The sequence below is a fragment of the Phalacrocorax carbo genome, chromosome 4, assembly GCF_963921805.1.
Source record: "Phalacrocorax carbo chromosome 4, bPhaCar2.1, whole genome shotgun sequence".
Taxonomy (NCBI): Eukaryota; Metazoa; Chordata; class Aves; order Suliformes; family Phalacrocoracidae; genus Phalacrocorax; species Phalacrocorax carbo.
The window spans coordinates 17119213-17133629 of NC_087516.1; the positions used below are offsets into that span (position 1 = coordinate 17119213).

Genomic DNA, 14417 nt, shown 5'->3' on the forward strand with positions numbered 1-14417 from the left:
GTAATATATTTTTCAGAATAAATAAAAAATTGTATCATGCATTCTAAAAACTCTCTTTCCTGTTAAATTATAGTCTCGGAAACTATTCAGTCTTATGTTTTCCTGCTCTCATGCAATACTGTGGGAGTTGTTATAATTTAGTACTGTTGAAAATAAAGAAAATTAATAAAGTGCATTCATGGATGCCTTTTAAGGTTAATTAGTTTGAATTATAATGTTACTACTAGTACCTAAAACCATAAATATAAACTTAACAGCCTTGAAGCACCTTTAATAGATGAGACTTTAGTCAAGGGTTTCACAGTGTTAATCTTCACATAAAGTAATTAGTTGCTGGGAAAAAAATGTACTGAATTTGTAAGGAAACAGACTTCTATTTATGGAAGAGCCTGTCTCCAGTACTGTTTCAAAAGAAAAATCGTAGAAATTCAAATAAGGAGCAGGATTATTGTAAAATATGATGGACTGTATGTTGCAAATCTTGACCTCTCTAAATAATGAGTAAATATTCAGAATTTCTTGCATAAATGCAACTTGATGCTTAGTTACTAAAAGGTTATGTATTGTATCAGTACTTAGTAAAATGATGCAGTTTGGTAGCTATATTTAGAATTGATTTGAACAATTCAGATGGAAAAAACAGGATATTTTATTAAAGTCATAGATCTTTCTGACGTAAGTTCTCTTTCATTTCAAAGATGAAAATAGGAGCTAACTGTCCCTTGCCAAAACTCAGACGTAAAGAACTACAAGGAGGCTGAAGTACCTTCCATGCTGAAGATGCAGCAAAGATTCATAGCACACTAGGTCGCAATACAGGAAATTAGTCCTATTCGAAGTAGCAAGAAATACTACATGTTAAAGCTTCTCCTCAGAAGGAAGCCATGCTAAGAAGAGAAGGGGCAATGGGTACAAGTTGCACTAGAACAGGTTTTATCTCAATATAAGAAAGAAATTTTTTACAGTGAGAAAAACCATTCACTCAGACAATCTCCCCGGGCACATGGTACAGTCCCTGTCGCAGGAGGTTTTCAAGATGCGATTGGACAGAGTGCTGGATAATCTCATCTAGGTCCCTTTCCTGCCAAAGGCTGTACCAGACAGCCTTTCGAGGTCCCTTCCAACCTGGGCTGTTCTATGATTCTGTCAAAGCTAAACTGTACCAAAAAATATGCATTGTCACTGAAGTGCATTAAAAGTAAAACCAGGAATAAGGGAAGAGTTGCTGAGGTAGGAAGACTACTGGTACAAAAGTTCTGTTTTCTAAATTTGAAGAACAGTGAAAAAAGCAGTTAAGTTTAATTAAACAGTAGGAGTTTTTCCAGATTTTTCTTCACTCTGCATTAGAGATGTTTCTAAATCTTATAAAAATTTTACTAAGTCGTAGATTATTTGTTTACCTTGGATATTAAGCCAAACCAAATAATTTCTTTAGCAAACTTTGTACAGGATTTTCAAATAATCCATTTTTCAAAGCAATATAAATAGAAAACAATAAAATATAATTTAATGTCAGAGGAAACTCAGTAAAGCAGGACCAAATTCATTAAGGTACTGTTCTATTTTAGGTGGTATGTATCTAATGAAACCTGTACATAAAAACACTACTAAAGTGACATGTACTGCATATTCTGTGACTGAAAAAGTAACTATTTTGTGCTGCAGCTCCCCAAAACTAACGCATGTACTTATTGTAGAAAGTGTTTGGCATAAAATGACAGAAACTAACTATTTTGCTGTCCTTTGTTCCTATTCCTAGCCCTTCCTTCTGTAGTTAAGTAAATACTTGTGTACTGTTTTAGGCTGCTAAGCTTTATTTTAGTTTAATTTTACAATATCTTTTTTGTTTCTTTACCTATTTTCCTCTCTTTCTTGCTGTCCTTCCTGAATCTCTATATAGATGAATGAAATGCTTAAGAAGGTACAATATTAGTAAATTAAATCAGTTGAGAGATTCCTGTTGTTCCCTGTTTCGGATTTAGCTTGGTTTTGTGCCATTTAGCAGACTTTTTGCACTTTGCGTTGCTTGACTCTGACAAAGCAGTTGTTTATTTGTCAGTAATATTTGCAGTGAATTACTACATTTAAATTTACAAAGGGCCATGGGCTTTGTATTTCAGCTGTTAATTATGGCTGAGAAGAATTACCACCACCACTGTGTGCCTTCTCTGCTGACTTGGAGGTCTAGCTGCAGGGCCCTGCCCCAGCTCTTCCACTTCTGATTAGTTTGAGAAGAAGGGTAACAAACCACAAAGTGGTTTATTTTGAACAAAACTATTATGAAGGGTGAGCTTTAATTCTCAGCGCCACTAGAAATATGCAAGGGATTCTAAGTAGCTGAAAAATGCTATCTTGACTGATCCTAATACCTTTAAAAGGTGTCAACTTAGGTGACATATGAGTAAATAATTGTCATTGTTACATAATTAATATGTGCTACAGTTCTATATTTGCTCCTGGAAAATATAATCTAAAATTCTTTAAATTTTAGACAAGTCTGAATTATAAGGATTCATCTAAAAATTACTTGGACCTTCTCTGCAAATATTTTGGCATTGCGCAGGGTTGTTGCAGTATTGTTTGTATAAAAATTACTGGGATTTTGTGTATAACCTCAATTTTGGTTTTAATGGACTGTTATGTGAATAGTATGCAGGATTAGTACCTAACCATAATTGTTTACCTTTAAATTAGCATGGGATGTTGCATACTCATTCCTGCCATTTTACTTGACCGTAACTTTCACTACATTTTTCAGTGCTTTAATAAAGCCAGCTTATAAGTACAGGTCATTATGTTCATTCATAAGTAAATGAAAATTGCTTGATTTTCCATTACCTTGACCTTTCTTGTGTGTCTGTGATCCAAAGTGTATACTACAAGCAAAGTTCAAAATGCTAATAGGACAGAATTTTACATTCCTTTGACGGTCCTGTAAATGGTGAAATAAGGCCAAGTATAGTAAAGATTTAAGCCAAAACTATAAATAAAACTATTTTTTTTTAATAAATTCTACTGTCTTTTGAAGTTTGATACCCAAGAAGATGAGAAATTGCTCCAGGCAGCAGAAAAGTATGAAGCTGAATGTATGTCAAAGTTTCCAAGTCGCCAATGCCTAACAACTGTAATTGACCTCAATGGCAAAACAGTTTTTATTACCAGATATATCAAACCTCTGAATCCACCACAGGAGCTTCTTGATGCTGTCCCAAATAGTTCTCAAACAGCAGCAGTAAGTATTTAGAAAAGACAGTGAAGTTTCTGGGGTATAGATTTCAGAAGGTGTGTGTTTGCATGTCCACATGCATGTGCACATAGGCACATAACATTTTTGTATGTTTGCTGTATAGCTGTGCTTTTTGTAGAGGAAAAACTAGAGATACAAAATAAAGTAGTAATGACTATGCGTGATACACCGTAAATCCATCCATAATGATGCTAGAAAAGGATATTTGTCTTCTCTGGAAAAAAATAGGTTTGTTAACGAGTATTGTCCTTTAAAAGACAAAGAATTATGCCAAACCTCAGTGGGAGTAAATCATATCAGTCTTTGATATAAATTCTAAAATGAGCTAGCCGCTACTGTAATGAGGTTAGTCAGTTTTTTTGTCATTGGTATACGTTTCCACAGCACTGTGCTTCACATCTGGTATAATACTACTGTTGTTGTATACCTGTGTTAGGAATGGAAGGGGTGACTTGCTGTGTTTCATTTTCTTGCAGGAATTGGTGGCTCGGTATGTTGCTTTGATTCCTTTTTTGCCAGATAGTGTGTCATTTGCTGGAATTTGTGATTTATGGAGTACATCAGATGTAAGTAATGCATTAAACAAGTCCTTGATCCTCTTGAATGTGATGTAACTTCCTAGCAGCCCCTGCTTCTGGGAGGAGTTTGTACTAGATGAGCTGTGAGGTCCCTTCAGACCTAAATTATTCTGTGATACCATTATTGTGAGGACTGTTTGTCTTTATAAGCCATTTATTTCAAAGAATGAGGACCAAAGCTTGAGAAAAGTTGCTCATCCTGACATGAGCCAAAATTTTTATCTTAGATAGGTTGCAATTGATTGACCCTAAGAATGCTTAGGGCTTTAAGCTTTTCCTGGCTTTTTTTTCAGTTACAAACCAACCCAAAATGGCTAGTCATGCCCAAGTGAAAAGATGCTGACTGATGGAGACTTAAAAACTAGATTTAAAGTTGATCATTGTAGTTCCAAGGAGCTACAGAAAAAACATTGCATGCAAAGTCAGCAATAATGGGAGATTTAGTGTTCTTTGTCACATATAAATAAAACCTGTGATCTGTAGAATAACAGCAGACATTAAGTTAATCATAGACAATGTTTTTACAGTCTCAAAACTTTTCTGCAAAATCCAGAACAACTCAAAAGATAAAGCTCTTGATTCTAGTGGTAAAATCTCAGATCCGCATCATGGATTTTCACAGCTTTCACTCTTCATCCTGCATGTTGAGCCGTGCCCAATAAACAATAAAGATCAATTGCAAAGATCCGAGAGGACTCTTTTGCTTCAGAGTTGTTAAGAAATATTAAATGTTGTAAGTTGAAAACACGGTTGATGACTGCATGGAAAGGCTTTGTTTTTCTTTTTTGTATCTCAATTAGCAATTTCTTTACCTTCTGGCGGGAGATGAGGAAGAACATGCTGTGCTTTTGTGTAATTATTTCCTCGGTATGGGGAAAAAAGCCTGGCTTATCATCGGAAATGCTATTCCTGAGGTAAGAGGATTTTTTTTCATTTGGTCTGAATATTAACTTTTATTCTCTGAGTCTTTGGTTCCTACCAATGGATAAAATTGTTTCTTGCTGGATTGTCTTTCCAGGAAGTAATCTAAACATTGATGCTGCTGGAACCAATTCTTTCCAGGGAGAAAAAAAAAAGAAGTTGAAATTATATCTTAGTAAAAGTATCGTCTGGTTTGGTTTGGTTTTTTTTTTTTTTCCAGGACCCATGCTTCCACGCTTAATCTGGTAGTAGCTGTTGTCCTCATAGTACATAGAACACCAATCATCTGACTGGACTTCAGCTTGTATAAATGGTGTGTCTGGGACAAAGGTGATGGAGACAGTCCATTCACAGCATCCGTGTCGTGAATACGCAGCCTGTGACAGAGCTGGGGTGGGACTGGGTAAAGGTTGAGAGGCAGCAGGAGAGCGTTAGGGGTTTGCCAGGGATTCTTACTGGTATGTACACATCCCTTGATTCTCTCTCCAGCTGATGGCAAAGCTGCAGCAAGAATCGTGATAGATCTGTTCAGGCTCGACCAGTCAATCTTCATCTGCCTTCTGTATATACGGGCAGGTTAGGCAGTCTGCTTTGCCTTGGGCTGCTGTGTGCCCTGTCGCTGCTGCGAGCCCCGTGCGCACAGTCTGGCTTAGACTGGCTAAGAACTAAATTCTTTTGCCCCTTAGGAGATGCATTTGTTCTCAGGGAAGCACTCAGATTTTTCAAGTAACCAATACTTTTTTTCAAAGAGATGGTAAGACTGTTTATAATGCAGATTTCTGCCATTAGTATCTTAAATTACCAAGCATCTGTGAAAGCTTTGCTGAACAGAATTTTGGTTAAAAACCCTGTCAAGACGAGTTTCTTCAGCACATTCTCAGATGCTGCAGTGGCAGGAACAGGTACTCGGGTACATTCCTTACACTCCAAATCTGATGGAGACAGTAGTCCTTAATAAAGCATTCAGTTTATGCATGCTGTAAGGAAGAGGATTATTCCAGGTATTTCAAGGTACCTGGAAAATCTGGGAGATAACAAGAAAATAGAAGAGCAGTTTAGGGATTCCTGATAGAGAATATAAAAAGATAGCTGGGAAATTCCATATGTGCCTGTGTGAGGGAAGGCTGATGGATAAGGTGTGACATGTGCTGCCTAGGCGGCAGTCCTTCAACTTGGAAGTTGCCCGTGGATAATGCTGTGGCAGCAGCCAAGCAAGGCATGCTGATACTGAAGTGGCATACGTTAAACGTTCCTGTTTATGGAATTTCTCATCAGTTCGTAGCTGAACCAAGACAACTTTCAGAATCTATATTTTAAGAATGGCTCAGGTCTGCGTATGTCTAACATTTCTGTGCCACGTAAGAAATAGAGAACACATCATTATGTAAATGTTAGTTGGTTGAATTGGATTAAGCTGTAAATTCTTCCAACCAGCTTTCCCCGAAAAGTACTACTAATCTCAATAGTAAGAATTTAATATTCCAAACATTCCAAAGCATACTGTCTTTGTAGCCAATTTTAAAACATATCTCTCATACTTTTTCTTTTCCTTCCTAGGGATCAACTGCATATGTGTTAACTTTGGAACAAAGCCAATATGTAATTTGGAATCCCAGTACTGGATGTTTTTATGGGCAGTATGATACTTTCTGCCCCTTACAAAATGTTTATTGTCTGATCAGCTGTGATAATGTAAGCGTACCCAGTCTTGTCACATTTCTATACACTTAAGAGTCGATACTTGATATTTTTCTTGACCTTATGCATCATTTGTTCATCAACGTAACTATATTTCGTCTGTCACGTTATTACTGATATTATTCAATCTTAAGTAGTTTTTTCAGCTACTTTAAATACTTAAGAAAACTGGTTGTTTTGGTTTTTCTTTAACCAGCATTTAGGTGGATCATGACATCCATTCATATAATTTTCATTACTGGGTTTTACTTGGATGGCCTAAGAATATGTTCAGTTTACCACTGCTTAGCCAAGGAGCAGTACTTCAGAAAAGCTAACAGTTTGCAGGTGAAGTGTAACTGAAAAATGAAAACTAAAGCATGTGGGAAGGAGTCACTTGAGTTGCATACGAATGGTCCAACGTGCCTAACACAGAGCGGCATTACAAGGCACAAAACCTGTTACCGATTTTTTGCCTGGGGTAAAGTCCTCCTGTTATTTTGCTATAAAATACAAGTAATGTAATACATCTAGTGCCTGTTCACAGTCTACTATTCACTGTGTGGCTGGAAACCCTCTGAGCGATAGCAGCATGGGAGAGGAGAGAGAAGACATCGTAAGAGCTGTGCAGCTCAGGGCAGGCAAACCAAAGGCCACAGCACGGGGCCGAGCCGAGCCTGTGTCGGGAGGGGCAGAAACGCTGGGCAGGTTCCTGCCAGCAGCACTCCCTGCCTTGGCTGGAGGCCCACCCTCGCAGCTTCTGGGGACACAAACGAGGGCGCGATAGCAAGGTAGAGACGCGTGCGGAAGTCTGAAACTGAGGAAAGAGAAGATGAGTTTAAAGAAAAGAACCCTAGGATTTATTCGAATGAAAAGTGGAAGTTGAGTTTAAAAGTTTGCTCCTCAGATTTCTGGAACCACTATACGCAACAGAGTGAGTCAGGCTTCCACTGTGCACCAAAACACGGCAAACATTTGTTCTTATTTTCTGTATTGAAAACATACCTGGAGAAGTCCTTTGAAGTGTCATGCATTTTAAGTTTTGTTTTGTTCTTTAATCATCTGGGGTTTTATTCTAAACACAAGGTTTTGGATGAAAATTTAATATTCCAAAGCATGTTTATTTTAAAAGTGTCAGTTCTGTCTTTCATTGAAAGTGTTCTGGGGAGTGGTTGAATTGGTGAGGTTAGTGTTTTTTCTGTTTTCTGGGGTTTTTTTAAGTCATACTAAACCTACAGTTAAGAAAAATGTAACTTAATTCTTGATTGCTGGAAGAGGCAACTGAGGACTTCAGCACTGACAACCTAATCAGCTAACCTTGACCTGCAGAGCTCAACACCTTCCAGTCCACAGGTGCCTCTGAGCAGGTGTGCTGCCAGCACAGCGATGCCGCTTCGTATCCAACAGGGGAAAAAAGCTATGCTGTGTCATAGAGGCTGCACACAGAACCGTCAGTTACAAAAGGTTACATATTAATTAGTACATATGCATAATTATTGTTGGTACATTTTGCAGCCTTAGCAGCAGTTATTCAAAGGTTGTTTTGAACAAGAAGCCTACAATACTTGCATGCTTTAGACTAGGCTCAAACACAGACCAAATTCAATGTCTATGAAGAAGCAGAGTGCAAGACGTGGGTTTTCCTTGATGGCAAAATATACACAGCTCTGTGTGCGTCTGCAATACCTACTTATCTTCTGCATTGTAACCTTGAAATAGCAATGGTGCCAGGGTGCAGCAGGCTACCAGGCATCACACCACAGCTGCACTGTGCTGGGCTGTTGGAAGAATTTCAGCAGCATTCAGAAAAGACTTGTGGAGCAATCCAGAGGGGTGGGAATGCAGCTCAGGACAGCAGAAGAAACTGGAGTATACTGTAACCCAGCACCATGTGATGCTGAAGCGATGGTGAAGGCAGAAAGTTTCTGAAAGCATAAACACTGCCAAGGTGCACAGTAGATGAGGTGTTGAAAAAGAAATACTGGAGAAAAAAAAGATTCAGCAGGAAGGTGCCAGCTGCAGACCAGCAATTCTGTTCATACACGGGTCTCAAGCCATACTCAAGCACAAGACATGACAGACCACCAGCATCCCTTTTGACACAAGAATGCAGAAGCTGCCCATCAGCTGGGACTGTACAAGAGTGCCTTGTTTCATACGAACTCATACTGGTAATTGCTGTGGGAGGTCAAGATTATATAGTATTTTACTGCTATGTAAGTGGGATGTGGTCCATGGCTGTGATTGCTTATATGCTGCAAGTTAAAACAGATTTGCTTTCTTGTAGATTTGGTTTAATATGCAAGAATATGATTCCCCAGTAAGGATAAATTTTGATATCAGCAAACCAAAACTTTGGAAATCTTTCTTTTCAAGAAGCTTGCCCTACCCCGGTCTCCGCAGCATTCAGGTATTAAGGGATCTAGTACCAACTTCATTTGAGGGGTTGAGCGATCACAAACTTAAGTATGTTTCTTTATACTAAGTTCTTTGTGCTTGTGTGGTTAAGTATGTTTATGTAATAGCATTGGGTTTTAAAAATATCTTCCCAGGCACTCCTTAAAAGAAATTGAAAGCAGAAATGTGGCAAAGTAATTGGTTTTATACAGAATGAATGCACATCTGCTGGCCTCTGAATATCTATGTAAGATCTCAGGACAACAGTGAAGTAAATGGGACAAATCTTTAACACAACCCTAGCCAAAGCAGGAGCTTGGTATTATAAAGAAAAGGTCAACTTTTGCCTTACAGTCAGGAGGGCATTAGTTGAAGCTGTACACACATCCTTAGTTAAACAAACAGTAATCTTCCTAGTTTATCAAAGGTATAAACAGTTGAAGGTTACCGGGACAAGAAAAAAAACAGCATTACACACAAACATCTCATTGATGTTTTTATTACATTTCTCTTGAGTAATAGATCATTGTAGTGTAATTATGAACACATGCAAGTACCATCAAGGCAGTAACTCCTGAACTTACATTGCTGTATAGCCGGAAGAGATTGTGCTGTTTAATATTTAATCTTTTTCTTTATTGCTAGCCCGAAGAACTGGTTTATCAGCATTCGGACAAGGCTGCTGTGATGGAACTGCAGGGCAGGTAATTCTACTTCTGAAACAAATGCCATCAGTGCTGGTGCTGATCACTAGAGGTGGAGCACCTTCTTCTTACCTTCCTCAAGTGTAGCTATATCTGGGTCCTAAACACCTGCTTTAAATGCTAGGAATTGAGAGGGGCCTAAAATCAGAAACTGTAGCTTGCAGGGCCTTTTCACTTTTTCTCTCTTTCTTTACTAGAGATTACCAGCTAGAAAGAACTGATCAAGCATTGCTCTACAGTTCCATAACAAGGAAAAATGATGAGAGGCACAGGTGTAGACTAAAAAGGGTTGTAAGCCCCTGGCCTCCCATTGTGTTACTGAACACGCAGGCAGCATACAGATGTGTTGGTGTTGCTTATCTGTGCTTTCAGGTACTGGTAAACTTAACTGACATCATTTATGTTTCCCAGAGTCTATACTGTGTCAAGGGAGATCAGTTCAGGTGTCCAGTAAATATCAGAAGTGTAGTAATCAGTATATTTTATTGCAGGATTGAAAAAATACTAAAAGATAAGATTATGGAATGGAGACCAAGGCACCTAACTCGTTGGAACAGATACTGTACCTCTACCCTACGTAACTTTCTGCCGTTGCTGGAACAAAACCAAGGCAAAGATATAGAAGATGACCATCAGGCAGAGCTGCAAAAACAGCTAGGAGATTACAGGGTACAGTTGTGAACACAGATGGCTCATGCATAGAAGCAGGACTCTAAATCCCTAGGATTTAGTATCACTACTCTGTGGTATAGAAGAGTGTCCTAGGCTACTTATTTACTCTACTACCAAACATCACAAAAGCTTTTATACTAAAGATAAACCAATGTCGTAATCACAGCTTCAGTCTGTAAATACCTATTTTGTTCCATTAGTAGATGCTGGAGACAACTTTTCTGTTGAACGTAAAGTTAAGAATTTAAAGATAAATCAGCTGTGCTGTTCTTGTGTTCTTACTGCACCACAACAGTCACTACCTCTGATAGATAAATCCAAGTGCAGTGTCCCAGCTCTGGCTGCTTACGGGTTGATCGGTGCATTAGCTCTCCAGCCTGGTCAGTAAGAACCTGGCACCAGTGCTGAGTAGTGCTACACACAGTCTACTTACAGGGGCAGGAGGCACTGCCTTACTTCAGTGTCTACGCTTTGCTCCACTCTTTAAAGGCAGAAGAAAATTTACTTCATTATTCACTGCAGCCACCACTGTACGCATGCATTCTTCCTCCAGTCTGTTCTAAAGGTTAGGTCCTTCTGCCTTCCATGTAAAGCACACGTGGTAACAATACTGTACGCAGCTATGGCGATTTTCAAGGTGGGTTGAGGTTTCAGTTCCTCTTGGGCCTGGAATGTATAATGGGCAGGAGGCATTTGCCACCGCCAATCCACAGCCAGTGCAGACACACCACCACAAACTGAAACCCGTAAGCAGCAAAGTTACACTGTATGTGTTCAATAATATATTCTAATGGATTTCTAAACATCTTTGGGTGGAGTTCCAAGTAAACTAAAGAGGAAAAATGTCAAAGCTTGCCTGGAGTATATGAAATAGGGAGGTGACATTAAAATACAAAAGGGGCTTTTTTTTATTGAGTTTCCTCAGGCCAGCAACAGACCAGATAAATTTACATGCACAAACAGATTTTTAAAACTGTATTTATTCAGGTGCCTTTACCTTTTCTTCTTATGTGTTTTTTTCCTCTTCCTTTCTCCCAGGTCTCTGGATTTCCTATTCATATGCCATTTTCTGAAGTCAGACCTTTAATAGAAGCTGTTCACAGCACAGGAGTTCACACCATTGACATTTCCAATGTTGAATTTGCTCTAGCCGTGTATATTCATGCTTACCCCCAAAATGTTCTCTCTGTATGGATTTATGTTGCTTCACTTGTTCGAAATAGGTAGTATAGACCAGTCAGAATACCCCAAGAAATTTGCTTACGTAGGGGTAAATACAACAGATTTCTCACACCACTGATTTGAGCTACCTGAAAATCAGGTTCTCACTGTTTTTAGTAGCTGCAAACACGAGCTTTATTCACCCTTCAACCACTGAAAATCTTGCTTATTACCGCTAAGGAAGAGACAGACAGCTTGAAATTCCAGTACTAAGGGCTGATTTTCTATACGGTATTTTGTAGCTCCCAGTGGGACATGACGCTCTTAAAAGCATTAGACGCCCGCATACAGCGGCATTGCGGCGTAGAATGGCAGAATTTGGCCGCTGTATTTTCAGGTGAAACCTGGTTCCTGGAATCATGCCTCAAAGCCTGTTTTTAGCTAGTCAGTTTATCTACAGACCTTCTTCCTCTTCAAAGACACTGTCCTTCAGTTACAATACAAATAGTTACAGTTTCCCAGGGCCTGCGTTCCTGAATGAAGACCAGGACTATTCACCTATGAATACATTTCATGCACCAGAGCCATCAGTGAAGGCCATACTTCAATTTTTAATAAGCAGCTGCTTCTGCTACTTCACACTTTAGCGCTGGCATTACATTTTTAGAGGTATAAGAGGACATTTTCTTGAAAGTATTTAATAAATATTTATACCAAAGCGGAAGTTTTTTTATATAAGAATTTGATTAAATTACTTTTGAGTATGAGATCCTTATCTGCAAGTTACCCTAGTAAAAAATTATGATTTTTAGTATTCTTTTCAAATTCACTTCTTAGTGTGTAAGTAGTGGTTTTAACTGCTTATGCTGAGATATATATACACATACACATTTTTCCTGTAGTTACCTCCCTAATTAAACTCTTTCAAGCAAAAATGATGGTAGGTTGAGCTAGAAAGGATGTTCATCAGAACATATCAAAGTTAAGATTGTTCTTGAGCTCAATTTCAAACTAGACACAGTCCATCTAATAAATACTAGACACAAAATCTTTGGTTTAGAGCGAACGTGCAGCAGGAGCCACAGGCTCTATAGTCTCCAGCAGAGAGGTGTGGCTACATCATCATCATACAGACAGTGCCTTGCTGAACAACACTGATGACATCTTCCATGTTTAGACCCACTCCCCTCCAAAGGGTGAAGAAACACGATGTAAGTGAACAGAACCTTCTGCAGCTGGTGCGGCCCTCAGCTGTGTCTCCACCAATCTGCACAGAAACCACCACCTAGCAGCAAGGATAGGGATCTCTAGCTGCACCTCCCCAGCCTCAGAAACGAGTGCTGGAACAAGGAGAGATGCAAGAAAACCCACTGTGTGCCTTGCTACTCTTGTCTTGCCTCTGTCAGCACTGCACAAATGGTCACGTGCCTACGCTAACCTTTGGGCACAAAAGTCAGTCTAATGCAGCTTCCTTGAACGAGCAGTTGCTGGAGTCACAGCATCCTTTCGTGTGTCTTCTGTAGGCTTCTGACTGAGCCCTGTACGTTCTGCCCCGGCCCACGTTCAGCTGTTACATGAACAGCCAGCTCTGCATCAACTCCACATTCACCGGTGTTTTTCCCACCTTACCACTCTCCACTATTAGTGGCAGCAAGATGGTGTCAAAACTTGAGTTTACTGTAATCCCCAGCTGTGCCTGCAAGCTGGCTTCCCAGACACCGAGAATCTGGAAAGCTACATTACGTCACCATGACTGCTGTCCTAAATAAATACTGCTCTAAAGAATTTATCCAATTGATAAAACAAGTAAAATTTATGATTTTGACCTATTGTCAGCCTTCAAAATGAGGCAGGTTGGGGGGGGGGGGGGGGGGGGGGAACCCATCTGCCTTCCACAAAAGCTGCCTGATGCCAGTCATACCAGCGGGCGGCCATTAAAGTTTGCAACGTAACACGGGCTGCAACACTCGCTTCCTCTCGCGATGGGCTCTTCCCCACGCGCTCGCCCACTACACCCAGACAGTGCATCCCCCTCCCTAGTGCAAGTCTCACTAAGCCCAACAAGGGATTCTCTGCCTCCCCGCTAGTCTGTACTCTTCCGTGAGGGGTCTTCTTAAAATTCAAAGTGATGGGGAAAATCATTCTTGTCTTCCACAGATTTCATATGAATGAAAACTGACTTTCTTGGAAGCTGTTTCAAACAATGCATCTTAACACAGTCATGGGAAAAAAACCATAGAAGAAACCCCCACGCACACACTGCGAGATTCACAGCTCTGCAACTGCCACAACAGCCGCCCACCCATCTCTGCAGCCCGCTGGCGTGGTACGCCTGGATATTACACCTTAAAAGCATAAGTAACAACTGCTACGTATTTTTTTTATTGGTGGGAATCTTTTATTTGAGTATGTCTTTCAAGCCCAAATACAAAACCAAATGCAAAAGGAAGGTGGGAATCTCCCTCATTTTGCAATATAAAGAACAACTTCAGGATGAGAGGCAAGGGGAAGAAACAAGGCTCCTAAGGATGTATATAATTGTTACCCAAATGCAAACAATACATTTCAAGTTCTCTGCAGAGCTTCATATTGTACTTACGGATTCAGAATTTAAAAAAAACAAACACTTAACACAAAATAATCCAGTAAAGTATATTTAAGTGCCAAACCTGGAAGAAAGTGGCATTAGAAAAGAAATCTGAATGTTTTCCCATCTTCCCCAAATTAAGTAAAACAGAACCCAACACCCTTCAAACCAAATGAGATTTTGTGAGATCGTTACGACACTGTACAGTACACTCATAATTAAGATTTCGAAGTTGTGGGCAGGGTCAGGCTAGTATAACAAATCTCACTCCAAGGATTGTTAACACAAGATGCGAACTGTAAGTAAAGTGCATGAAAGGAAGCCTGCTCAGCTAAATGAAGTAGACTGAAAGATCAGAAGTCAGCGGTCATTCGCCAGAGCGGCAGCAGGCCCGAAAACCACACTGCAAATTCTGGCATCCACTGGCGGTTTCAGCATGAGGACCTGCACAAAAACAGAACAAATGTGAAAAG

General features: G+C 39.6%; 2 protein-coding genes across 7 annotated transcripts in view; one reads left to right on the plus strand and one right to left on the minus strand.

Moving 5' to 3' along the window:
• The window catches only part of CC2D2A (coiled-coil and C2 domain containing 2A), a 64900-nt gene extending 50919 nt beyond the window's left edge, over window positions 1-13981 (plus strand). For 4 of the 6 annotated variants that reach the window (XM_064449159.1, XM_064449157.1, XM_064449158.1 and 1 more), the window contains 8 exons: window positions 3029-3232; window positions 3724-3813; window positions 4626-4739; window positions 6304-6438; window positions 8711-8833; window positions 9466-9524; window positions 10016-10193; window positions 11235-13981. In XM_064449159.1, coding sequence (XP_064305229.1) covers window positions 3029-3232; window positions 3724-3813; window positions 4626-4739; window positions 6304-6438; window positions 8711-8833; window positions 9466-9524; window positions 10016-10193; window positions 11235-11423 — 1092 coding nt within the window. In that variant the 3' untranslated portion in view covers window positions 11424-13981. Of the gene's footprint in view, window positions 1-3028; window positions 3233-3723; window positions 3814-4625; window positions 4740-6303; window positions 6439-6640; window positions 7814-8710; window positions 8834-9465; window positions 9525-10015; window positions 10194-11234 lie in introns of those variants that run through there. The other 2 variants (XM_064449160.1, XM_064449162.1) reach the window with 2 other exon arrangements.
• FBXL5 (F-box and leucine rich repeat protein 5) overlaps window positions 13733-14417 on the minus strand; it is a 37122-nt gene continuing 36437 nt past the window's right edge. Inside the window, exon 11 of the mRNA XM_064449164.1 lies at window positions 13733-14388. Within this exon, the coding sequence (XP_064305234.1) occupies window positions 14312-14388 (77 nt within the window). The 3' untranslated portion in view covers window positions 13733-14311. The remainder of the gene's footprint in view (window positions 14389-14417) is intronic.